This window comes from Mangifera indica, chromosome 9 (assembly GCF_011075055.1).
Source record: "Mangifera indica cultivar Alphonso chromosome 9, CATAS_Mindica_2.1, whole genome shotgun sequence".
Classification (NCBI taxonomy): domain Eukaryota; kingdom Viridiplantae; phylum Streptophyta; class Magnoliopsida; order Sapindales; family Anacardiaceae; genus Mangifera; species Mangifera indica.
In genome coordinates, this window is record NC_058145.1 from 408,465 (window position 1) to 434,861 (window position 26,397).

General features: G+C 30.3%; 2 protein-coding genes across 3 annotated transcripts; one reads left to right on the plus strand and one right to left on the minus strand.

Moving 5' to 3' along the window:
• Window positions 1-268: 268 nt before the first annotated feature.
• On the minus strand, window positions 269-1,199 carry LOC123226506 (auxin-responsive protein SAUR72-like). The gene has a single exon (XM_044651033.1). The coding sequence runs from the start codon at window positions 1,014-1,016 to the stop codon at window positions 606-608; it is 411 nt and encodes a 136-aa protein (XP_044506968.1). The 5' UTR covers window positions 1,017-1,199; the 3' UTR covers window positions 269-605.
• A 14,127-nt stretch (window positions 1,200-15,326) lies between these two features.
• LOC123225978 (probable LRR receptor-like serine/threonine-protein kinase At1g56140) lies at window positions 15,327-26,040 on the plus strand. 2 transcript variants are annotated; one of them, XM_044650378.1, is made up of 24 exons: window positions 15,327-15,791; window positions 15,865-16,054; window positions 16,135-16,206; window positions 16,293-16,364; window positions 16,450-16,521; window positions 17,109-17,252; window positions 17,498-17,569; window positions 18,065-18,136; window positions 18,345-18,416; window positions 18,503-18,577; window positions 18,690-18,761; window positions 19,324-19,395; window positions 19,484-19,549; window positions 20,162-20,272; window positions 20,394-20,438; window positions 20,586-20,650; window positions 21,294-21,670; window positions 22,024-22,222; window positions 22,320-22,481; window positions 22,579-22,697; window positions 24,096-24,306; window positions 24,399-24,630; window positions 24,725-24,875; window positions 25,484-26,040. In XM_044650378.1, exons 1-24 carry the CDS (start codon window positions 15,680-15,682, stop codon window positions 25,844-25,846), a joined length of 3,198 nt encoding a protein of 1,065 aa, XP_044506313.1. In that variant the 5' UTR covers window positions 15,327-15,679; the 3' UTR covers window positions 25,847-26,040. The 2 variants fall into 2 exon arrangements, with proteins under 2 accessions (XP_044506313.1, XP_044506314.1); XM_044650379.1 differs by having other exon boundaries at window positions 20,207-20,272.
• The last annotated feature ends 357 nt before the right edge of the window (window positions 26,041-26,397 follow it).

Below are 26,397 nucleotides of genomic sequence, written 5' to 3' on the forward strand. Positions count from 1 at the left end.
AATCCTGGTCTAGTTCAAAGAAGAAGAAAAGACAGACATTGATCTAGGGTTAAACTTGAACACCGCTGATCCTTCTTCAATTCTTACTTTAACCCTTGATTTTGATCATCATTCCGTCCAAAATATTAAACTTAAATTAGGATTTTTTTTCATTTAACTACTTTTAATATAGATTTAATCGTTAAACTTGAGTTAAATAAAATATTAAAAAAAATAATGTGAAAAATATCCGAATAACAAATGAATATTACTTGATTAATTATTTTATTCCTTTTCCACCAGCTAACACAATTTTCTCAGCAGCCAAACGGCATCTCGAGGTAGTAATAGCACACAAAAATGCAAGTCATTACTAAGAAAAAACAAAGGCAAAATGCGCAAGTCCTGACTTGCATTTTAATTTCTACGTTAATTGCTGCTGAGTTTCAGTTCCCTTACATCAACATTTCAATCCCTACAAATCTCCTCAAAAAGACCGAAAGAAGGATATATTTACAAGAAAAATCCTTCAAAACGATCTCGTTTTGTCACTATATTTATAGATTATATTCTTATCAAGATGATCTCCCTAAGCAAAAATATAGAAAATTCAAAAAAATAAAGATCTAGAAAACCTCATCGGAGGAGGAGGCGCCAATTAGATCCTGGAGGTCACGTGACTCCAGACCAAGACGAAGAGCTTCTATGACTCGTTCAAAGACGAGCACGTGACACGGAATACGAAGAACTCCTTTTTGTCCGTAACCGTACTCCTGAGCAGACTTGTTGAGGAGACCGATGAAGACCGGGTGGTTGAAGAGCTCAGTGCTCACGACGAAACGCTCCATCTCATCGCCGACGTAGACTGGCACGTGACCTTCGGGAACAGGCTTGGAGTTAGCGAAGCGGCGTGCCGAGGATTTGGTGATAGCATCAGCGGTGAACAGTCGGCGAGGGCGGCGGGAGTCGGAGCGGAGGAGGATATACTGATCAGAGGAGTCGGCGACGCGAGAAAGGCGGCGGATGAGCTGCCTCATTTTGGAAGAAATTGCTGAGAAAAGTTAGGAAAGAGAGTTTTGAGGTGTTTGGTTGTCGAGAAAATCGCCAGAAAGCAAAGGAGAATCGGTTAGAGGAGCTTGCGAGAGAAAAGTGAGTGGAGAAGCATATTTATAAGGGGGAGGGGAGACACAGAAAGTTAATGCTGAGAGAGGGGTACAGGATGGAGTACTTGGCAGGTACAGTCAGTGAGAGAAAAATAAATAAATTTAAGGCCGAAAGACTTGTTCCCATTTTAGGTGTAATGAAGTAATAAAGTCTCGTCTTTCCAATTTTTTTAAAACTTAAATATTTATTTATAAGTTAAAATTTATTAAAATTAAAAATAAAATTATTCTTTAATAATAATATTTAAAATAATAAAAATTTATATAATTTTATTTTTTTAATTGAAAAACTAACCATGTTCTTTTAAAATCAAGTTTTAAATTTTTTTTTTTTTTTTACCAAAGGTTTGAAATTTTACCGGTAAATTTTCAATCAACGATGATCGATCTCTCTTTCTCCTGATGACATATCTCACTTTAACGTTTTCCTCTAATCAATAATGTCTAAATTTGATTAAATTCATACGAAGAATCAAAACTCTTTATTTGAACATTTATCGTCCAAATGAAATCAGTTTTATCTTAACAGCAACAATGGTCCTGACTAGAAGTCGTTCTCCTCCAAATAAAAACGACTTCTCGTCTGAACCACCGTCGTCTTTCAAACGAAGTCAACTTCATATGGATTTCATTGAATTCAAACATCGTCAGTTGAAGGGAAAGCTTCAGAGAGAAAGAAGTCACCGAGAGGGAAAGAGGTCGACCATCATTCGCTAAAAATTCACTTGTGAAATTTGAAACCTTATGTAAGGGAAAAAATGTCAGTTTTCAAAATTTAATTTTGAAAAAAAAACTGTTAGTTTTTCAAATTAAGAAAATAAATTGGTATAAACTTTTATTTTTTAAATATTATTATTAGATAACGATTTTAACTTAAATGAAAAATTTTAATAATTTTTAGCTCATAGATAAAACTTTGAGATTTTACTATACCTTGAATGGGAATAAGTCTTCTAACCTAAATTTAAAAACCAATTAATTTACTGCTAATTTAATCTTAAGTTAGTTTGCATTCTATTCAAATTCTAAACTGCCAATATAATATTAATATTTTCAAATAAACATTTCACTCAAGTAAAGTTTACCCGTTATAATTTTTTTTTGAATATTTAAAAAATTTTAAATTGAATATTAATGACAACGTGTAATCATATAATAATGTTTTATTTTATCATTAAAATTAAATTATTCAATCAACTAATAATATAATATTATTGATATCTAATCATTTTAAATACATAGTTTTATTGATTGGTAATTATTGTTCATTAAAATAAATTTTGATCTGAGTTTTTTATGTTTAATTTAAAATTTAGATTAAATAAATAAAATTCAAGTAAAAATTAGGCTAATTTATATAAAAAATTTGAGTGAAAATTGACTCAAATTAATATAAAGTTAAATTGTTTTTCAATGAGTTGAAGAGTTAGCTAATGAATATATAGAAGCAAATTAAGAGTCCTAAATGGAAAACTTTATTGTTAAAATATAATTTAATGGAAGAAGCGAAATGGAAAATACAAAAAAACGTTTCAATTTTTTTTTGGCAAGTGAAAATACAAAGTTTCAAAATTGCTATTTCTTGAATAGTTTTAGGTGTTATTTTATATTTAATTTAAAATTATTTAATTATATTAATATTTGTATCAATTATTAATACATAAAATATTATTTTTTGTAGGGATGAATTTGAATTGAACAAAGTCTAAACATGAGTCATCTCGAGCTTGGTTTGAATGTTGGATTGAATGCAAAATGAGCTAGCTTGGGTTTGAAGGCTGACTCAACTTAATTTTGTTCGATTTGAATTTGTTTAGTTTAAATTCAAATCAAGTTTGAGTTGGTAGATTCAACTTGTTTTTTAAACTAAACTAAACTAAACTTAAATCAAATAGTGTTTGACTCTATTTAGCTCGATTTCATTGTTTGAATTTATAGTTCGGGATTTGTGGCTCAAGTTCAACATGAACTCATGACTCGAATTTGTAGTTCAAGTTTACGACTCATTTATAAAACAATACCATTTTGTTAATAAACCATAAACTCGAACCACCAATTTAAACAACCAATTTGAATAATAAATTTAAGCCAAAATTGAATTGAACCAAATTAAACTATTTTTTCTTCTAATCGAACTCGAGCCATTTTTAAATTTAGCTCAACAAATTCAAGTTAAATTTAAGCTAAACTATTTTTCATTTAAACTCAAGTTAAACTTTTTTTTTTTTGCACCTTTAGGCAAACTTACATGGATATAACATAAGAGAAATTGCACATATATAAGCATCTCAAATAGTTTGGAAATAATATGTGAAGATGAGTTAAATACCCATAAGTTTTTAAGTTATTAAAATACATTTTAGATTATAAAACCTAAAAATAAAATTTTAACCGACTTTATTTGTAAAAGGCAAACTTTATGTCCCGTACTTAATAATTAAAAATCCCATTAGTGAAAATTTTATTAACTAAAATAAATTTTATTCTTATCATCAAGTTATTTATATAGTTAACATGATATGAGAAGAACTGGATTCGATTTGAGTAACTTGAGTTAGAATTTGAGTTTGAATCAAAAGAGTCAAGTTTAAATTAAAGTTGAACTTGTTTTCATAAAAAAATCAATTTCAAGCTGCTCTAAACATTTGAGTTTGAATTGGCTTGATTGAATATAGAGCAAAATTATTTTCGAACAAAGTTTAAATCTTAGTTTATTAATCTTGAAAGATTTCAAATAGTTTTTTTTTATATTTGATCCAAATTTAAGTTAGGTCTTGTTTGACCTAGGTCCGAATAAAATTTACCCCTAAAGATGAGTGGACATTAGTATAATTTTATTATATGAGTTATGTATGATTGATTTGATTATCCAATTAAAAATCTAAATTAATTCATTAACATTATGAAACGACGTAGTATGGTGATATATTAATAGAAACTAACCAACTTCACTATTCAACTCACCCATAATTTCCAGATTCTTTATTTAATTTAATATTATATTATCACACTGATTCATCATAGTTTCAAAAATAACATATTACCCACATCGTCTATCGGGAAACCATTAAGATTTTGGCCATTTAGTTCAACAACTAAGCAAAGATAACGTGTTGATTAGTTGGATGACCAAACCCTAATGGAGCAACGACGATATAGGATAAATTACTATTTTAAACGCTTAAAGGGGTGGATTGTAAGTAAGTAAAGCATAAGGGGTTAAATTTTAATTAACTTTTGAAACAATAATATTGTCAAAGTCATTTTAATTCTGGTTTTATCGATCCACATTTGCATTTTTTGAACCTTTTTTTTTTCTCAACCATGCATGCACGATTTTATAAACAGCCCTATTTTCGTAAAGTTTGAGATATGATAACCATATTGAATTATTTGTATATCTATCTTTATTAGGAGAAAACATGTTATATCAACTAACATAACCCATGAAAATCGAAATATATTTTTTGAAAAAGTCTTTAGTAAGATGAATGTCTCACGCGACTTATACGTTTATCAAATATAATAATATTATAATACAAACAATAATGTTTAGAAGGGATGAATTGTTTTCATTATCTTGAAAATTGACCATCTTTAACGACAAAAATCTTATTAATTATATAAAATATTAATAATTATATACATAAAAAAATTCTCGGCGGTGTATGAGTAACAATAATTACTAAATTTTAGGGATAGGCTGTTCATGAAAGCTACATGAGTTTCTTTCTTGCAAGCCATCAATTAAATTTAAAGGAAAAGCAAACAGTAGATTTTGAATGTATTATTATTTTTTTATGATCCAAAAATCTCCCGATATGGTCTCAAAAACCTAGTTTAAAACTCAAGCGTTGCTATCAAACTATACTTATCGATCAAACTTTTACCTAAGATAATTCTATTGAATAACTTCGATTGTTTATGAGGTTGGTAAAGGATTATTTTTTAATTGTAATTTTCTCCTTATATTATAATATTTTATTGTTAAATTAATTCAAACCCACAAAATTTGACTTTATATGTTGGGCAATATTTTTTAGACTTATTTGTCAGGAAAAAAAAGTTTTTAGGTTTGGATCGAGTGTTGACCTGGTTGAAAGTTGGTTCGTAGATCGACCAATCAGATTAATTAGTTATATCAATAATATTAACATAAGATAATTAAAGTTTTTAAATAAGTTTTTGATTATGTGATATCACCATAATGTAAATATGATAGCTAAATCAGTTTTACTCGATGATTGAATTATAGTTTAATACTATTTACTTAATTCAGACTCAAATAAATATGGTCGATAAATAAATCTAGTTCTTGTTAAATGTTAGTCTTATTTGAAGAACTATTCACGTAATGTTATATTACAATCCAAAGAGGTTTTTCTTTAATTTAATAATATTATGTACTATTTCAGAACATAAACATAAAGTTTAAGTTTCAATTTATCAATCTCGAAAGATTTTAAGTAATTTTTTATATTTGAATCAGTCTTAAGTTAGGTCTTATTCGACCTATGTCCGAATGAAATTTACCTCTAAAGATGAGTAGACATTAATATAATTTTATTATATGAATTACATATAATTGATATGATTATCCAATTAAAAATCTAAATTAATTCATTAACATTATGAAACGACATAGTATGGTGACACGTTAACAGAAACTAACCAACTTCAGTATTCAACTCATCCATAATTTTCATATTCTTTATTTAATTTATTATTACATTGTCACACTGATCCATCATAGTTTTAAAAATAACATATTACCCACATTATCCATTGGAAAGCCGTTCAAATTTTGGCCATTTAGTTCAACAACGAATCAAAAGTAACGTGTTGATCAACTGGATGACCAAAACCCTAATGAAGCAACAACAATATAGGATAAGTTACTATTTTAAATGCATAAAGGGGTGGATTGTAAGTAAGTAAAGCATAAGGGGTTACATTGTGATTAACTTTTCAAACAATAATGTTGTCAAAGTCATTTTAAATCAGACTTATCAATCCATATTTGCATTCTTTGAACATTTCTTTTCTCCACCATGCATGCATAAGTTTATAAATAACCCTATTTTCATAAAGTTTTAGGTACGATAGTCGTATTGAATTGTTTATATATCTATCTTTATTATAAGAAAACGAATTATATCAACTAACATGACTCATGAAAATCGAAATATATTTTCTTGTAAAGTCTTTAGTAAGATAGATGTCTCACACGATTTATATGTTTATTCAATATAACAATATTAAAATACAAACAATAATGTTTTAGGGGAATTAATCGTTTTCATTATCTTGAAAATTGACATTCTTCGGCGACAAAAATCTTATTAATTATATAAAATATTAATAATAATATACATTCAAAAATTCTCGGCGGCGTATGAGTAACAATAATTACTAAATTTTAGGGTTAGGTTATTCACGAAAGCTACATGAGTTTCTTCCTTGCAAGCCATCAATTAAATTTAAAGGAAAAGCAACACTAGATTTTGAATGTATTATTATTTTTTTATAATCCATAAATCTCTCGATATGGTTTCAAAAACCTAGTTTAAGACTCAAGCCCTGATGTCATATTCTACTTATCGATCGAATTCAAACCCAAGATAATTATATTAAATAACTTTGATTGTTTATGAGATAGATAAAAGGTTATTTTTAAATTGTAATTTTTCCCTTATATTATAATATTTTATTATTAAATTAATTCGAACCCACATAATTTGACTTTATATGTTGGGCAATGTTTTTTAAACTTATTTGTTGGGAAAAAAAAAGTTTTTAAACCTGGATCGAGTGTTGATCTGGTTGAAAGTTGGTTCGTGGGTTGACTAATCAGATTAATTAGTTATATCAATAATATTAACATAAGAGAATTAAAGTTTTAAAATAAGTTTTTAATTATATGATATCATCATAACGTCAATATGATAATTAAATCAATTTAACTTGATAATTAAATTATAATTCAACACTATTTACTCAATTCAATCTCAAATAAATGTGGGTGATAAATAAAACTAATTTTTGTTAAAATGTAAGTCGTATTCGAAGAACTATTCACTTAATGTTCGATAATCTGAAAAGTTTAATTATATTACAATTGGAAGAGGTTTTTCTTTAATTTAATAATATTGATGACTATTTCATAAACATAAACACAATACTGAATCGCATAAATATTTAATTGATTACTGATTGCGATTAATTTTCTCTTTTGTAAGTGTGCAATCCAATTCAAAATCTTGCGGGAGTTAAATTTGGCATCAATTCCAGAATGAATCAGTCCAAGGACTAAAAGGTCAATTACGTCTAGAATTTATTTCTTGAAAGAAAAGAAATTTATATAAAATCAAAAATAGTATTAAAAAAATATTAGCATGAAAATTAGGTTGGCAAAAACACTATTAATTATCAAATTTATCTCAATCAGCACGTATATAAATTCTCTACGCTATAACGCCTCGATTAATATGTCCACATTTCTCATAAGATAGGCTTATCATTAGCATGACTTTTAATTTTATAATTATCTTTGACTTGAAATTCAGCTTTATTTCTGCAAATAGAGGTGGAATTGGGTCAAGTCCGGATACTACCTAATTTGAGTATGATTGAATTAAAAAATTATTCAATTTAAGTTTATTGAACTAAAATTAAGAATAATTCAAATTCAATTTAATTAAATTTGAGTTTAATTCAAATATTTAAAATTCGAATTTATGATTTAAGTTCGTTACTTATTAACAAAGTGATATTGTTTAGTTAATAAATTACAAACTCGAGCCATAAATTTAAACCATGAATTCAAATTATATGAATTAAAGCTGAACTCTAACTAGATTAAACCAAACTTTCTATAACTTGAGTTTCACTTGATTTATAAAATGAATTGACTCTTTCAGTTTGAATTCGATTTGAATTTAAATTAAATAAATTTAAAATATGTGATTATACTTTTTGTATTTAACGTGGGCTTATTTATAATTCATGTTTTCCTAAATTTTTATGTAAATATGTGATTATACTTTTTGTATTTTATAATCTTAAAATTAATAATAAATCTAATACCTAATACGGTTATGTACGCATGCACCACTACCCGAACCACATGTATCTATCTTATACTCCGTGCATAACCTTGATTTTCAGTTTTTACATTGGCTGCCTAACAATTATAGAGCGAGGGTTCAAAATGAGAAATAAAAGAATGTGAGGGGGACGAGTTGGTCTATAATTGTCTTTATGAAGGGATCATACGGTTAAATAGTACAAGCATGGGGACCACCACCGACACACCGCTCCGTTTTGGCGGTTTAATTTACCGTACAAGACGTAACGTAACATAAGCATGACTTGGAATTTGGAATTCCACCGTCTGTCCTCAAGTGTATTTGTTTTTCCAAGTTTTCCACAGTTTATTTGAAAATCTCATTTACCCCCCTTTGAATAGATAAAATTAACTGAATCTATCAGTTATATTATTGTCTTTTTCTAAATTTTAAAAACTAATAATTTTTTTTAACCCAAGTTTTTAAAAATAGTATTTTTCCCTTAGAATTTTCAGATTTAATTTTTCAATGACGAAGAGGCTTCTCTAATGATATCTAAGTAACGTCTCTTTCTCTTCATTTGGAGATCGTCAGAGAAGCCTCACAGTTTTAGAAGAAGGATGTATCAGAAAGGAAGACACATTGCCTAAAGATCGTCAAAGAAGTCTCTTTATCAGCAAAAAATTGAATCTGAAAATCATAGGAAAAAATACTATTTTTGAAAACTTGGATTGAGAAAAAATTGTTAGTTTTTAAGATTTAGGGGTGAAAAATGGAATTCAATTTAAGTTTATTTTTAATATTAAATATTAAATAATAATTTTATCCTAAAAATTAATAGATTTAATTGTTTATAGGTAGGTAAATAAGATTTTTAAAATTAACAGAGAAACATTTTGGAAAATATTATTCTTTGGGTGGGAATAGGTCTTTTGGCCTTATTATTTTTTATTTTTTTAAAGACCGGTTTGATTTTTAAAGATTCTTAAAAATAGTCAAATTAATAATTGAATTAAAAAATCAATGTTATTATATTTTTAAATATTATCAAATTGGTTTTTTAAATAATATTTTATTTAGATACTATTTCAATTTAATCATCAAGTAATAAGTATTTAAATTGATATTGCTTCTGTAACATTATTCGTTGGATGAGTTTGATTGAATGAAAAAGTTATTTTGATAATTTATTTTTTATTAATTATATTATATTATTTAATTAATAATTTATAAAATATTTTAATAATTTTTTATTATTAATAGTGATAAAACAATAAAATAATAGTAATTTATTATCATTTCTTTCATAGACATTAAAAATTTATTAAAATAATTTAAATTTTATTATAATTATATTTTTATTTATTAATTTTTAAAAATAAATATAACTTTATTTTTAATTAATATAACAAAAAATATTTTAGAATAATTATACTTAAAAATATTTAAATAAAATAATATTTTAATATTTTTTATTTCTTATAAATAAATGCAATAATAATTTTTATATATTAATTTTTATTAAATATAAAAATAATTATATTTAATAATTTTTAAAATAATATTTTATTTTTTATAATAAAATATTACACAAACTATGCAGGTTTTGCATTTATCATGTTTGGGCAGTATGGCTCATTAATTTGGTGATGGTGGCCTCGACCTTTTGGGCATGGACTCGTTGAAATTTGGGGAGCAGGCTTCTTGGACTTTGTAACATCATTGTAATTTTTTCTTTTTTTTTAAGTAGACAGTTGAGATTTAATTTGTTCTACGGCTAAAAAACTGTTTTCCACCTAAATTTTAATATAAAAATAAATATTTATCTATATGGTTAAAAAATTTACTTATAAGTTAATTTTTATTAAAAATTTTTATTATAATTAAAAGTGAAATTATTATTTTAACAATAATATTAAAAAATATATAATTTCATCTCATTCTCTCTCTCTCCGAAAATTTTAGAAACTAACTTCATTCATGTCTAAACATTTTCAGTTTTTAGAAGTGTTTATTTTCCCCCACCCATGGTTTTTTTCTCCCCTCTTCAGCCACCACCTATCTCTGATGAGTCCTTCTTTTTCCTCCGTTTGATTGACTATCTCTCATCATTGAAATGATTAGTCAACACACAGGGTGTAACAAAGAGACACTGACGGAGATCTCTTTATCCGATGAGGAGATCTCCAAGATATCGTGTTGCATCATTATCGGAGGGTAGCTCAAGCACTTAAGAGAAGCAAAGGTCAACGGAGGGAGAGATCGTTGGAGTAATTTGAAGTTAAAGAGGGGGATTAAATAAAGTTTTCAAAAGTTTGGGGGCAGTTAAAATATAAAAAAATGGAAACCTAGGTTTGAAGAGAAGGAAAATGTGACTTTTCAAAGTTATAAAACTTTAAACAAGGGTGAAGTTAGTTTTTAAAATTCAAGAGAGAAAATATGATGAATTATATATATTTTTAATATTATTGTTAAAATAATGATTTTATCATTCACCTTAACTAAAAATTTTAACAAAATTCGACTCATAGGTAGATATTTGAATTTTTGAAACTTCGTGAATACGTATTTGTTGTTATATTAAAACTTGGTGGAGAATAATCCTTTGGCCTTTGTTGTAGACTAACCATTCTACCCAATTTATGTGACAAATAAAGAACGCTTTACTCTTAATAAGAAAGAATGAGATATCAAAAATTTAAGTGGAAATATTATAAATATGAACAACCGCGATTCAGAAATAAAATTTAGAGACTCAAGATAAAATATAAAAGAATTAATATAAAATTTTAAATATTGTAATAATATTTTATACTAGCAAAATTCAAAATTAAAAAAAAATCAAATTCAAGGGGGTCAACTTACCCTCTCGACCCCTTGGCCTGCCACTGAACACAGATCAACTCTAACTCACGAAGCTCAAAAATCCATGGATTTCAAATCCTTATGTGAAAGTATGTAAGATGTCTCTGCTTATACCTATAATGTTATCTCCCACACTACCAATCTCTACCCATGACACTTTGTCCATCCAATTTGAATACATTGAAATTTTATAGTGCCATGATTCCGATCTCAACCATTGTTGCATAGCATCAGTCTGAATTTGGTGAGAGTTTATCTAAATTTAAGAAGTGCGAATTTGAAAGATAAACTTCCCAAAGAGATTTGTGAATTGGAATTCGTTTGTAAGTCTAATCGAAAGTAGTAATACGACTTGGAGCAATTTATTATAGTTTGTATTACGAGTATGATTTATTGTGGAAATCTAATCAACAGGTACACGTATCAAACATTTATCAATTAAGATTTACATATATATATATATATATATATATATATATATATATATATATATATATATATATATATATATATAAAGTGTGTGCCACAAAATAGAAAACTAACATTGAAAGCTCTAATGAAGAGAACAAATAATCCCTCTTCTCCATGTTGTAATCTTCAAATTTTATAGTGCAAATTTCTCCATCGTATGTCTACAAAGGCTCGGGCATCAAAAAACTTCTTTCAGATTGGTAAAGGGATAAACTGTGTTCCTAGCCAAGGTTCTTAATGGACTTTTGATTTCAGTCATCACAACCACCTCAATAAAAACAAATAACAAATTTCCTTTTGGTGGGCGGTACCTTTACCAGTTAGAATACCCATGTTAAGCATATTTTGAAAATTATATTTATGACTTAGTTGGGCCTTGACTAATCATACCAAACAAAAGGAAATTTCAAATAGGTGAAAAATTTAATCTTAATACATTATTAATGATCTTTAACTTTAAACCTAAGATGTCTCGCTTGGATGTCACACTTACAACAAATTTCCCTTATTTGGCTGTTTTTTTTATTTAAATGAGAGATAGGTTTAGCTATAAGATTTGATACTTATTTTCCTCCTACAACAAGAGGCACAACTAACCATTGAGAAGAACTTACAAGGTTGATTGTGGGGATTTTCATTACCTTTGGGGTTGCAATTAAACGAATGAAAGTGTAAGAAATCAATAGAATAAACAAATATATTATAATCAATGTGAATAATAAAGAGAAAAAACAAATAATGAGTACGTTCAACATAGTCAATATTATTTTAATATCTTATCACTTCTTTTGTTATCTTTAATATCAATTTATGTTGACCGAAAATTAACATTGATCAAAATTAGTTTAAGACAACTTTTTATATAGACTTTTGTTGGTTTTTAAAACACTTATTATAACTAGTTCAATGCAACTTTTTTATATTCACTTTTCTCTTGATAAAAAATATATGTATTTATAATAGTACTAATTTGGATATCTATAATTATATGTTATCATGATTAAATATTAATTTAAAATTACCAAATTACGTACTTTAAGAAATAATCTTACTTGAATTAAATCACTCTTTTTGCTTCTCGTAGTGAGTTATCTTTTGATACAATTTAATTTAAATTGATCCGAATAAATAATAAAAAATCCCAACAAAACCATTACACAAAATAAGTTAAAAGTTGTATTATAATATGTAGGCCAAAAGACTTATTCCCACTAATAGATTAGTTTTTTCTCAAGTTTTCACTCATTAATTTTAAAAAATTTAAACATTTATCCATTTATTAATTTTTTTAGTTACTATTAGGGGTAAAATTGTTATTTAGTAAAAATATTTAAAAGCTAACATTATTACATTTCCCCTATAGTTTAAAAATTTGATATTTTACCCTCCAAAAATTTAAAAAATGACCATTTCCCTCTAGAGTTTTCTAGTCATCATTGCCGATGATCGGAGACAGCAATGACAAAGTTCTTTCTCCCTTCCAAATTCTCTCTCCATTCTAATTGATGATTTATCTCTATTTCCAACCAAGAACCAAGCCGAAGTGAAGAAGATGAAGAACCAAAGAACATTGATCTATCTTCGTCAAACTTCGGCTTTGGTTCTCTTTCTCTATCTCTGGCCATTGTGGTTTTGGTTCTCCTTCTTCATTTCTAGTCGTCATGGTTCTCATGACAAGAGCGCCAAACTTTGGTGATGATCTAAGTTCAATGCTCCAGTTTTGTCTTCTTCACTTCGCTTTGTCTTGTCGAAGAAGATGACAATAGGAGAGAGCAACAGAGAGATCGAAAGGGAGAACATTGATGACCATGAAGTTGTTGTTCGTCGGAGAGGAGGAGATCAAAACCCTAAGGAGAAATTTGTCACTTTTCAAACCTTGGGTGGGGGTTGAGAGAAATTATTATATTTTTATATTTAGAGGAAAAATATGATAAATTTGTAGTTTTTTTAATATTTTTACTAAATAAAGATTTTCTCCTTGACTACAATTGAAAAATTAATAAATAGGTGAATGTTTGAGTTTTTTAAAGTTAATAGATGAAAACTTGAGAAAACATTAATATTTGGGTGAGAATAAGTCTATTAGCCTAATATGTATTCAAAGAATTTCAAACTAATACTCTCTCACAAAATTTTTTACAACTAGAAAATCTTATTTAAGTTAGACGGACTTCTCGAGGTTTAACCAACCAACCTATACAACGTGTATATATATACATATGTCACTCATCTCAAATTCTAAACAAAAATAACACAACAGTAATTTATTTTCTTAAAATACCCTTATTGATGAAACTTATGCAAAAAGAAAGAAGTAATCTCTCTCTTTTTCCTTAACCTTCCGACAAGGGAAAAAATCTCTGCAATATAAAAAAAAAAAATTATTCAACAGAGAAAACTCATGTGATTGAATAATAAAAACTATAAGAAAAAGTCATTACAAAAGATTTAATTTAGACACAAAAGAAAGAGAGACGAAAATTATCAAATTTCTTTAACGAATTGACATGTGAAATATAATATAGTTGTGATTTCATGTTGTTAAAGTGTCTAATATTGTGATTTTATGTTGTTGTATTGTTTAATATTATTATAATGTTGTTTAATATTGTATTGATAGTTAAAAAATATGAAAATTTAATTTTAAATAAAAATCAGATGAAGAATAGGTTGACGAAAAGTCAAGGGTTGGCCGCCAACCCTTGGGGTTGCCACTAACCTATTCTTCATCTAGTTTTTATCTAAAATTGAATTTTTGTATTTTTTTAACCACCAATGCAATATTAAACAACATTAAATAATACGACAACATGAAATTACACTATCAAACAATATAAACAATATGAAATCATAACAAAATTATATTTCACATGAATCTATTTTACATTATTTGATTCTCATACAATCTACTTCAGATGAATCTATTTAACATGAATTTCTTTAAAGAATTCACTTGTGAAATAGAATATTGTTGTGATTTTATGTTGTTAAATTGTTTAATATTGTGATTTTATGTTGTTGTACTGTTTAATATTGTTATAATATTGTATTTATGATTAAAAAATACAAAAATTTAATTTTAGATAAAAACCAGATAAAGAACAAGTTGGCGAAAAGTCGAGGGTTGACCACCAACCTGTTATTCATCTAGTTCTTATCCAAAATTGAATTTTTGTATTTTTTTAACTATCAATACAACATTAAACAACATGAAACAATATGACAACATGAAATTACACAATTAAACAATATAAACAATATGAAATCACAACAAAATTATATTTCACATGAATTTATTTTACATTATTTGATTCTTAATTATTAAGGAAGAAAACATAAAATATAAGGGCTTGAATCTATACTGACTTGAATTTAAATGATTTTATTGTGTAATCTTTACAAGAAATGTGAATTTTTTAAAGAAATTTGACAATTTTCATCTTTTCCTTTCTTATGTTTATATGAATCTTTTATAATAATTAGTGATTCATTTCTCTAAATTTCTTTCATGATATTTATTATTCAATTATATGTGTTTAATTCAATTATTTTTTAGAGTTACTAAGATTTGTTTCTTTGCTGAAAGATGATGAAAAAGAGAGAAAATCTCTCTACATGGGTAATGTTAATGGGGATATTTTGAGAAAAGAAATATTATTACGGTATTTTTGTAAAGTAAATAAGTTGTGTGATATACACGAGTATACTATTGAATAAAAAGGCCAAAATGTTCAGTATCCCCCAAATATAATGTTTGACCTCCCTTCCATAGCTGAAATATCTCCTTTACTATTCAAACCAGGGAAGTGGGGGTACCTATCAAATCTAACATTTCCATGCTTGCAGTTGCTTACCCTTTCAGCAGCGTACGAATTTGACCAATGTACAGAAGTCATAAACCAGGGAAAAAAGGGAAAGCTTTGGCTAATATTCTAACCGAGTAGTTGCCAAGAAAGAACTACTAGTGTGCACATGGAGAAGACTTGACTTCTTTGACTTAATGTAGAGATGTTAATTGAGCTATAAATCAGTAGGATAATATTTTTTTGGGGCAAGTTTAAGGGAAAAATCAGTGAGATAATATTGTTCTTGGGAAAACAAACAATATTGATAGTGATTTGTCGGAGTTTTATAATGTTGATGAAAGCACCAGCTTACGTTTCAGTGAGTTTCATTCTTCTGGAAGTTCTTTTGCTTCATCTAGTAGCTCAGTCTCAAGCTCAAGCTACTACATCTCCTAATGAAGGTCTCCTTCTATCTTCTTTTTCATTATTAAGACAATTTTCTTGCTTATTTATAATTTTTTTTCCTGATAACAGTGAGAGCATTGAATGCATTATTTGTAAAATGGCGGATATCTGCAAATCAAAATCAATGGAATATAAGTGGAGAGCCGTGCAGTGGAGCCGCCATTGACAACTCCATCCCCATTGGTACCGCCAGTTACAACCCATTTATCAAATGTGATTGTTCGGACAACAATAACACTCTTTGTCACATTACCGAGATGTAAGTCAAAAAAAGACAGATTTTTGCGATCTGGGTAGAGCCGTGTTGGGTGCTTAGGTGTGCAATTTGTTTGATTACAGGCAAGTTTATTCACTGCAAGTAACTGGTGTGATCCCCGATGAGCTATGGAGTCTAAATTTCCTCACCAATCTGTATGGTTTCCATCCAATATGCAATTTAGTATTATTTCAGAGCATATATAGATATAGTTACCAAAATATTTTCCTGTTTCTATCAGGAACGTGGGACTAAATCTCTTGTCAGGTCCACTGTCTCCATCTGTCAGCAATCTAACTGCAATTAAATACCTGTAAGCAGCTAGTATCAAGATTTGATTTTAAAGCTTATACAGTTTTTCCCTTGTTCTCATGTTGATTGGTTGTTGTTCTTATTAGGAACTTCGGCATTAATACATTATCTGGGCGGCTTCCAAAAGAGCTTGGCACGCTTCCTGAGTTAATAGTATTGTTAGTTAAAGTTTTTCCTATTCTAAATTGTAACATCTTGGTCCAATAGTCTGGCTTGGATATTTTTTGCTTTAAATACACAATTTAATATGGTTTTGTTTTTTTAGCTTTATAAGTCAAAATGCATCTTGCTAGCTTAAGAGTTTATGGACTATTTAACCGCCAATTTTTTGTTATCATTTCAAGCGAAATCAAATGTCTGCACATATTTAGCATGTCTCTTGTGTTTTGTGGATGTGGGATTTGCCACATTTATGAGACTCAACCTCTCAATGAGGTTTGCACCACTATCATTCAAAAGCCAATACCTTAATCCACTATGAAGATATTGTTTGCTTTGGTCACACAATTTATCACAATTTTGCTTTTGGTTTTACAAACCAAAATGTGTCTTTGCTTAACTAATATTTGGTTATCATTGTCAAATGATGTGAGATGCATATACATATCCAATATCTCTTTGTTTGTGACATTTGCCCAGATGTGTTGTGTTACATTAACCTTCCAATTATCTATCTAAATGAACTCTGTAGTGTGATTACATGAAGATTTTCATAACTGAAGAGCTAAATTTTTTGGGATGTTAGAGGCATTGGAACAAACAATTTCTCTGGTCCTGTGCCACCTGAGCTTGGTAATTTGTCAAAATTAGAGCAACTGTATATGGGAACCAACAACTTCTCTGGCCCTCTGCCATCAGAGCTTGGTAATTTATCAAAATTAAAGACATTGTAAGTTGTTACAGACTTTTTGGTTTCAATTTCAATGCAAAATTTTACTTATATTGAGCAAGTATCACAGTCTATAATGTTGTGGACAAGAGAGCAAGATATGAAAACCCCAGATGTCTTTAGCCTTAGCTTTTATTGGAGATTATACTATCATGTGTCCTTTAATTCATTTACTTGGTGATGGCTTTATTGGAGAAGAGTTACTCAGTTATGAGGGGATTTATGAATATTCTTTGCCTTGGCAGATATATGGACAGTTCTGGAGTGAGCGGTGAGATTCCTTCAAACTTTGCAAATCTAAGGAACTTGGAGTCAGTGTAAGGACTTTGTTGGAAAATATCTAAAATACATATGTGTTGCTATTGCCTCAATTCACACATGGTAGACCACTTAAAGCTGTGAGGTATTGTCCACTTTGGGCTTCATTGGCCTTACAGTTTTGTCCTTAAAATGGCCCTCGTGAGAGACGGAGATAATGGGTTTATATTATCCCTAGACACTCTTCTCCTATTTGGTGTAAGATTTTTAAAATCAACACAAATCCTTAGTCAAGGCATTTGGGGAGAGCACTTGGCATTGTCTCCACAAATGGTGTCACTTTTGATGTTGCAAGACATTGTCCGTTTTGACCTTCATTGGCCTCATGGTTTTGTCCTTAAAAAGTGTCTCACGAGGGAGAGGGAGACAATGGGTTTATATCGACCCAAGTCCCTCGGAGTATAATGTGGGATTTTTGGCATCAACAATATGCATTCTGACTTATGAAACATTGTTTGGACCAAGTCTTAAACAAATTCTTTTATTGTGCTCAGGTGGGCTTTTGACATTGAACTTACAGGAAGGATACCTGACTTTATAGGAAATTGGTCAAATCTTAAAACCTTGTGAGAAAACTATTCTAATTTATTTCTCTAGTTTGTTCTCAGTCACTCTTAAGTTATTTTAGGTTCAAGCTTCTCCACTATGAATTCAGATTCAAACACTGTAATTATAATGTTTGTATATTCTGGTACTAATGTTCCTACTTTGAATGCCATGCCAATACAGTTCACAGCTTTCTTTTTTCCCTTTTCTTTCTATATGTTATTGCAGGAGGTTTCAAGGAAACTCATTTGAAGGGCCAATACCATCATCCTTTTCTGAACTGACCAATCTGACTGAGTTGTGAGTGTGTAGCTGAAGCATTACATTGATCATGTTTAGCTTTCCAATTGTCAATGCTAACAATCTCATGAAAATTGAAAATGTAGGAGAATAAGTGATCTGTCAAATGGGAGCTCATCATCATTGGCATTCATAAGAAATATGAAATCTTTAACTACCTTGTAAGGCAACATTGTCAAAGTTCTTAATATCTTGTGTTGAATTACCTAATATATACCTTTTGTGCTTTTTATTCCTTCCCTTGATTTGGACTGTTTGTTTCATATACCACAGAGAACTAAGGAATAACAAAATTTCTGATTCAATTCCATCTCACATTGGTGATTACAAGAATTTGGTGCATATGTAAGTTAATTATTCTTTTTTTTTAAATGACCTGAGGTTGTGTACAAGATCAATAAATCAAATACTCACATAATAAAGAGAAAGAACACGTGCCCTTTATCATGATTCACCCAAATCCAAGTTACGTATAACAGAGTCAGTATTATTCAATATTTTTTCACCTCTTTTGTTACAATGAGTGTATTTGCTATTGAATTGCTAACACTCATACAAAAGAATAATATATTTATTTAGACTAGGATTATCATCCATAAACCAAACCCTATTAAAACTCTTATTACTAAATCAAATTCTATTAGTATACTTATTCTTTAGGGATAAACTCAAACCGTTGGTAGCTTTTAGTGGGTAGCACCATGATAAGGAGTGGTTAGTGGGTAGTTAAACACCACTTATGGGCTTGAGGATACTGCCCCCAATACCCCCGCCTGCTGGAGCAGGGCCCTCGCCCATTGAGGTCACCAATTCCAACACTTCTCACCTTTTATTTTCCTCAAATTCCTTTTGGTTGTTAGCTAGTTTCTTCATTCTATATTGTGTAATTCTAATGTTTTTCTTTCAGGGATCTGAGTTTCAACAATCTAATTGGACAGATTCCAAGCTCACTTTTCAATTTGAGTTTGCTGACTCACCTGTAATCCACCAACTCTGCTTTGTTCTGTCATTTACCTCCTAGATCGTTCTCATCATACTGAAACATGTAATGCTGCTTTTGTACACAGGATTATTGGAAATAATAAGTTAAATGGTAGCCTCCCTGCAGCTAAAAGTCAATTTCTTCTGAATATGTAAGTACTTCTGACATTTTCATCTATCTCATTTAATTAATATACCAGAAATGGAACGCTCTAATGGTGAAAGTATCAACTGCAAAAGTCACTTGAGGGAAAGACTAAACTCGCATTTTGATTAATCTAGAATTTCAAGTGCACAGCTTCTCCTTGCTATATTGTCACTTAGGACACAGTCCATACTTTGTCAATGTGTTACATTCACTCTTTTACAAGAGAGCCCTGGTCTAATAGTCTAGTCTACCGTAGAAGATCCAAGGTCCAATAGCTCGACTTAATGTCAAGATATTATCATTTTTGAAAACACAATTTGTCACGATTTTGCTTTTAAATTTTGCAACCCAAAAGACATCTTAATAGTTTAAGAGCTTACAAATTATTTAACTAATATTCTATTATCATCCTCAAACGATATGAGATGATTATACATATCCAGTATTTATTCTGTGCTTTGTCAATGTGGAATTTGCTTAAGAGAGTTACAAAATTAACATGTCTATCTAAGCTTGTAACATGGACTTGTGGGGTTCTAGCAAAGACATGGGAAAGTTGAGGTTTTAAACAGTGTCAAAAGCTTATTGAAAAATGCCTGAATTCTATGCTCGCCAGTGGCTGCATTATGTTACCAACAGTCTCCTCACCTGATGCTTGCAGAGATGTATCGTATAATAATCTATCTGGAAGTCTTCCTTCTTGGATCAGTGATAAAGGTTTACAACTGTAAGTCCTTCAATTCTGATAAACATAAAATTTCCCTAAAATCTGTACAATGTTCACACTTTTTTAAGTATTTGTGCTATGACGAAACTAACATTCAGAAGATTATATGTGCAATGTGCAGTAACTTAGTTGCCAACAACTTCACCCTGGAAAATTCTAACAGCAGGTGATTCCCTGGTTCTATGTATTACTGTATTACTTGAAACTTCTTTAACAACTGTAAAAATGAATAGTAATGTACAACTTTAAAAAATGGGTGCTTTAGTGGCTAGTTCCTGCTGTCTAATATTAATATCTCCTCCTCTTCCATCAGTTTTTTGCCGCATGGAATGAACTGCCTCCAACGCAATTTTCCATGTTATCGAGATTCTCCAATCTGTAAGTAAAACTGCATTTTGTGATTTCCAGAGTTAAAACACAGTAATAGCAACTAGGATGAAAATTGTAATATCCTGGTTTAATAGTTTAGTCAATTGTCAAAATATTATTTGCTTTAAACACATAGTTTATTACGATGATATCTTGATAGTTTGAGAGCTCATAGGTTACTTAACCAATCTTTTGTTATCATTCTCAAATGATATAGTATGCTCATACATGCTCAACATCTATTTTGTATTTTATTAACGTGAGATTTGTCTAAGAGTATTACATTTACCCTATTTACGGGGCTCAATGTCTTCACTGAGGTTTGCTCCACCATTGTTCGGCCCCTTGCCAATATATTGTCTATATTGGACATACAATCAATCATGATTTTGTTTTTAGGTTTTGCAACTCAAAACACTTTTTAATAATTTATGCGCTTACAAGTTGTTCACCAATCTTTTGTTATCATTCCTAAGTGATATGTGATACTCATATATATCCAGCCGTGTGGGATTTTCGTTGGGCTTTTACAAAAACAAAAGGCAATGATCTATTTTGGGATGAGTTTATCTTGGAAGAGTTCAATATATATTATAGATCATACTTTTAAACACACATTTTCTTAATTTTGTACTTTGATTCTGGTATGCAGATTCTAGCTTTGCGGTTAACTGTGGTGGTGGACAAATTAAATCTTATAATGATATTGAGTATGAGAGGGATAATGAGACTCTTGGTCCAGCTAAATACTATGTGACAGACAAAAACAGCTGGGCAATAAGTAATGTTGGAGTATTTAGTGGAAGCAAAAGTCCAACGTATAATAGCTCTTCTACATCTAGAATTGCAAATACTAACGACATAGAACTTTTTCAAACAGCTCGAATCTCTGCGTCATCTCTAAGATACTATGGTTTAGGCCTTGAAAATGGAAACTACACTGTGACTCTCCAGTTTGCAGAAATAGCTGATTTCGATACTACAGGATGGAAAAGTTATGGGAGGCGTGTTTTTGATATATATGTTCAGGTTTGTATCTCATCTTCATTTTATTTTAGCTGAAACAGCCTCACCCATACATCACATAGGTTTATACCCGATCTATTATTAATATATTGTCTACTTTGTACAAACATTCCGTCACAGTTTTGTTTTTGGCTTTATAACCTAAAATACGTCTTGACAGTTTAGAAACTTACTGGATATTTAACAAGTCTTATAGGAGTTTTTCTCAAGCAATGTGAAATGTTTATATATATTCAATATCTCTCTCATACTTTGTTAATGTAAGATTTGTCTAGAGATGTTAGGTATTCTATCATAATATCATTTTCCTCAACAGTTACTGATTTTTATTTCAAATTATAATGTGTTTATTCCAGGGAAATCGTGTTGAAAAGGACTTTGACATAAAAAAGGTGGCAGGTGGACTCCCAAGAGCAGCAGTTGAGAGAGAGTATCTGGCTCAGGTATCTGAAAATTACTTAGATATCCACTTGTTTTGGGCTGGGAAAGGGACTTGCTGTATTCCCACAGATGGTACATATGGACCTTTAATTTCGGCTATCAGAGCAACCCCAGGTTAAAGCAATAGCTAACTTCCTTTTTCCCCCTGTTTTCCTCTCTTGGTTGATTCTCTTGCATTATATAAGATATTAACTGCTAAGCTTTGATACAGATTTTGAACCTACTGTAAGACCTCCAAGTCAAACCAATGAGAAGCATCAAACAGGCCTAATTGTGGGGATTGTTGTTGGTGTTGGGATTGTATTTCTATCAGTTCTTTCAGTTTTCTTCTTTTTTCGAAGAAGAAAAAGGTCACAGACTGATAATGATGATGGTAAATGGAAAGATTTTTTCCTGACAAAATGTCCACAAATGTACTGATTAGATGAACAAGTTTACAATGTAAGCTATCTATTTTGTTGAATTTTCAGAGCTTGTGGGAATAGATGTTAGGCCATACACTTTCAATTATGCTGAACTAAGGACTGCTACAGAAGGTTTCAGTCCTACAAATAAGCTTGGAGAGGGAGGATTTGGACCAGTTTTTAAGGTAAGGCCATTGTCCTAATTGATTCTAAACAAGTGCTGAGTACATTGCACTGCATTAGGATTAGACCTGGCCACGGTTCATGAACCGCCGGTTTCAGTTCGGAACCGCCGGTTCACGGTTCGAAAACATAAGGACCCTGAACCGAAACCGTAATAGGACGGTTCGTCCACGGTTCGGAACCGCCGGTTCCTGTTCATGGCCCCGGTTCAGAACTGACGGTTTCGGTTCGAAACCGATATTGAACAATCAATTTTAATACATGATCTTGATTTAATTTTTAAATTATTAATTACAATAATTGAAAATTAAAAGAAAGACTTGGACTTAATTACAATAAATAAATTATATGATTAATTATAAAAGATAATAAATAAATAATAAATAAAATTAATTATAGAAATAAATTCTATAATTAATTATGAGTTGTATAAAAAAAATTGAAATTGAAATTAATAAAAAATTAAGAAAAAATTTAATTAAATTTAAGAAAATTTGATTGAATTGAAATATTGAGAGAGTATTAAGAGTTTAAAGAATGAGAATAAGAGTTTGAAGGATTGAGTGAGAGAGTGGAGAGATTGAAATTTGAGAGAATGGAATTTGAAGAGATATATATAGGAAAAAACTTTTTAGAAAAAAATTAAAAATAGGGAGGGTGAATTGAGATTCAGAGAAATTGCAGGGGACCGTTGGTCCCTTGCATTTTCTCTGAATCCCTTCAAGCCAACGGTTCCCTACGCAGGGAACCGTTGGCTTTTCTAAAAAAATTCAAAAAAAATAAATAAAAATTCAAATTTTTTCGGTTCAGTACAGTAAACCGCCGGTTCATAAACTAGGTATGAATTAGCGGTTTCACGGTTCCAATTTATGTAAACCGGAACCGAACTGTAGAACCCCGGTTTCGGTTCCGGTTCAGTCCGGTTCCGGGTCTGCCGATTCCGGTTTTAGGCGGGCCGGTTTTGGTCCGGTTCAACGGGCCAAGCCGGCCCGTGGCCAGGTCTAATTAGGATTAATTGTTTTCCCAGAATTAAATTCAACTGGACTACTTTTTGTCATAGATTCAACTGGAAATGCAATCTTTTTTATCTTTGTGTCAATGTATAGTTTTGTATCCTTGTCTAATTATCTGACCCATTATCAAGATATTATTTGCTTTAGACACAATTAATTTAATCAATCTTACATTATCATTCTCAAACAATGTAAAATGCTCATATATACCAACATCTTTCTCATGTTTTGTTGATGTAAAATTTATCTAGTGGTGTTACAGTTGTATTCTCTTTGGTCCATTATATGAAGACAAGCTGTGGTATCTGGTCAATAGCAGTCATAAAAAGTTTATAAAGTGTTTACTGATTTTCCTTTCCAATTCAACTTGAACTTTTTACTCAATAGGGAACACTCTCTGATGGAAGTGTTATTGCTGTGAAGAAACTGTCTGTAGCATCCCATCAAGGGAAGAGTCAGTTTGCTGCAGAAATTGCCACTATATCAGCTGTGCAGCACCGTAACTTGGTAAAACTTTATGGATGCTGTTATGAGGGAGCACAACGAATCCTTGTTTATGAATATCTGGAAAACAACAGTCTTGATCAAGCATTATTTGGTATGTGAATAGCATATATAAGAATACTATGTTTTCCTAAGCAGTAATAGCATTTTTGGGCATGACAGCACAGTTAAAACTTTTATGAGCAGGAAAAGGAAGTTTGGATCTTGATTGGTTGACTCGATATGATATTTGTTTGGGAGTTGCAAGAGGTTTAGCTTATCTTCATGAAGAATCGAGGCTCCGAATCATACATAGAGATGTGAAGGCCAGTAACATTTTGCTTGATGGAAATCTCATCCCCAAAATATCAGATTTTGGTTTGGCCAAACTTTACGATGATAAGAAGACCCACATAAGCACATGTGTAGCTGGAACATTGTAAGAATTTTTTGAAGGCTTGTATAAACATTTCCTTCTTAAATCATTCATTGGAAATACTGTAATGAATTTTGTTTCTTTTGCATTGACACAGTGGATATCTTGCACCTGAATATGCCATGCGTGGACATCTTACAGAGAAGACTGATGTGTTTGCCTTTGGAGTTGTAGCTCTAGAGGTTGTTAGTGGGAGGCCAAACTCTGATTCAAGCTTGGAAGAAGAGAAAATGTATCTTCTTGATTGGGTATGGATGATATTTCATTACTCTGTTACATCATTCTTCTTTGATTGGAGTCAATTACTAAATGGTTTCTAGCCTTGTGCTTTTGTTTGCATTATCATGATAAAAGAATCAATAAACATTTCTTTATTTCCAGTCTCATGAAAAATCAGGTATATATCAGGAATGGAATAGATCCGGCCATCTAAAATGAGTTTTATACAAACCTTAGGAGAGCCACAATCTAAAAGCTTACTATTAAGATTAGGGAGTTCAAAGTCGTACAAACTCTATACTAAAAGTTTGTACTTTCCAATATCACAACTGAACAATTACAACAGGACAATAACTCTGATTTTAAATAATATAAACCTTGGGTGAACTACACTCCAAATGCTAATGATTGAGATTGGAGAGTCCAAAACCATATAAATTTCATAATAGAAATCATAATTTCTACTGTAAGATTCAAGTCTCATATTTAAGTCTTACACTTAAGATCATAACCGGATCCAGTTTGTAACTTTAGCGGATATGTCTTAAGTCAATTTTGATGCCCATCCCAACACCTTTGTCTTTCATTCCTCCTGATCTAATCACTAACAATGATTCCTTCGTTTCATGCTTCTCAGGCTTGGCATCTATACGAGAACAATCGTCAACTTGAATTGGTGGACTCCAGATTATCAAATTTCAACGAGGAAGAAGTAAAACGCCTCATAGGAGTAGCTCTTTTATGTACTCAAGCATTGCCCTCAACGAGGCCATCCATGTCTCGTATAGTTGCTATGCTTTGCGGGGATATTGAAGTGAGTACAGTGACTTTGAAGCCCGGATACTTAACTGCTTTGACATTTGATGATGTGACCACCAATCTTAGTGATGACGCAATTGAAGGAAGCTTTGATGATACTAGCCATTACATTTCTTCGGCAACTTTGAGTACAGTGGATTCCAACCCACCAATAAGTGGCACTCAAGCCCTGCTCCATTGATTGACTTTTAGTTTTGCGTCCACCATAAGGCTAAAAAATGTAACACTAATAAACTTAAGTGAAAAAATCTGCCAGAACTATTATGATTGGCATCATCCAATATCCATGTTGAAAATTTTGGTTTATATTATATATTTCATGGGGAGATCAGCAACATCCATTTTGAAAGTTAGTAAATGTGTTATTATTCTTTAGAGATATTTCAAATCATCAACCATTCTAATTGTAACTGACAAATGGAAAGTTTATCAAGGAGCCATGGTTTGACACCAAAACTCAAACCTCAGTTGGGTTCTCATCATTTTCTAATATCCATCCATATTACATTCATAACGATAGCCCACACAAACTAAGACTTCTAGGAGCCATGATTTGGCACCAAAACTCAAACTTGAATTGGGTTCTCATCGTTTTCTAATATCCACCTATAGTATTATTCCTCAAGACACAAATGTAAGACAAGATGTTAAATTTAGTTGATGTTATAGATGGTTTATTGTTATTAAAAAAATCAAATCACTTACCATGATTTTTTGGATGCAACTTGTTTG

What these genes read in the sequence shown, in the direction of transcription:
- LOC123226506 (XM_044651033.1), bottom strand. Translation starts at nt 1,016, where the DNA reads ATGAGGCAGCTCATCCGCCGCCTTTCTCGCGTCGCCGACTCCTCTGAT.
- LOC123225978 (XM_044650378.1), top strand. Translation starts at nt 15,680, where the DNA reads ATGTTGATGAAAGCACCAGCTTACGTTTCAGTGAGTTTCATTCTTCTG. An exon ending in CTAAGGAACTTGGAGTCAGT is followed by an intron (nt 17,570 to 18,064) that starts GTAAGGACTTTG and finishes TATTGTGCTCAG; the next exon opens with GTGGGCTTTTGACATTGAAC. An exon ending in TCTTGATCAAGCATTATTTG is followed by an intron (nt 24,307 to 24,398) that starts GTATGTGAATAG and finishes TTTTATGAGCAG; the next exon opens with GAAAAGGAAGTTTGGATCTT.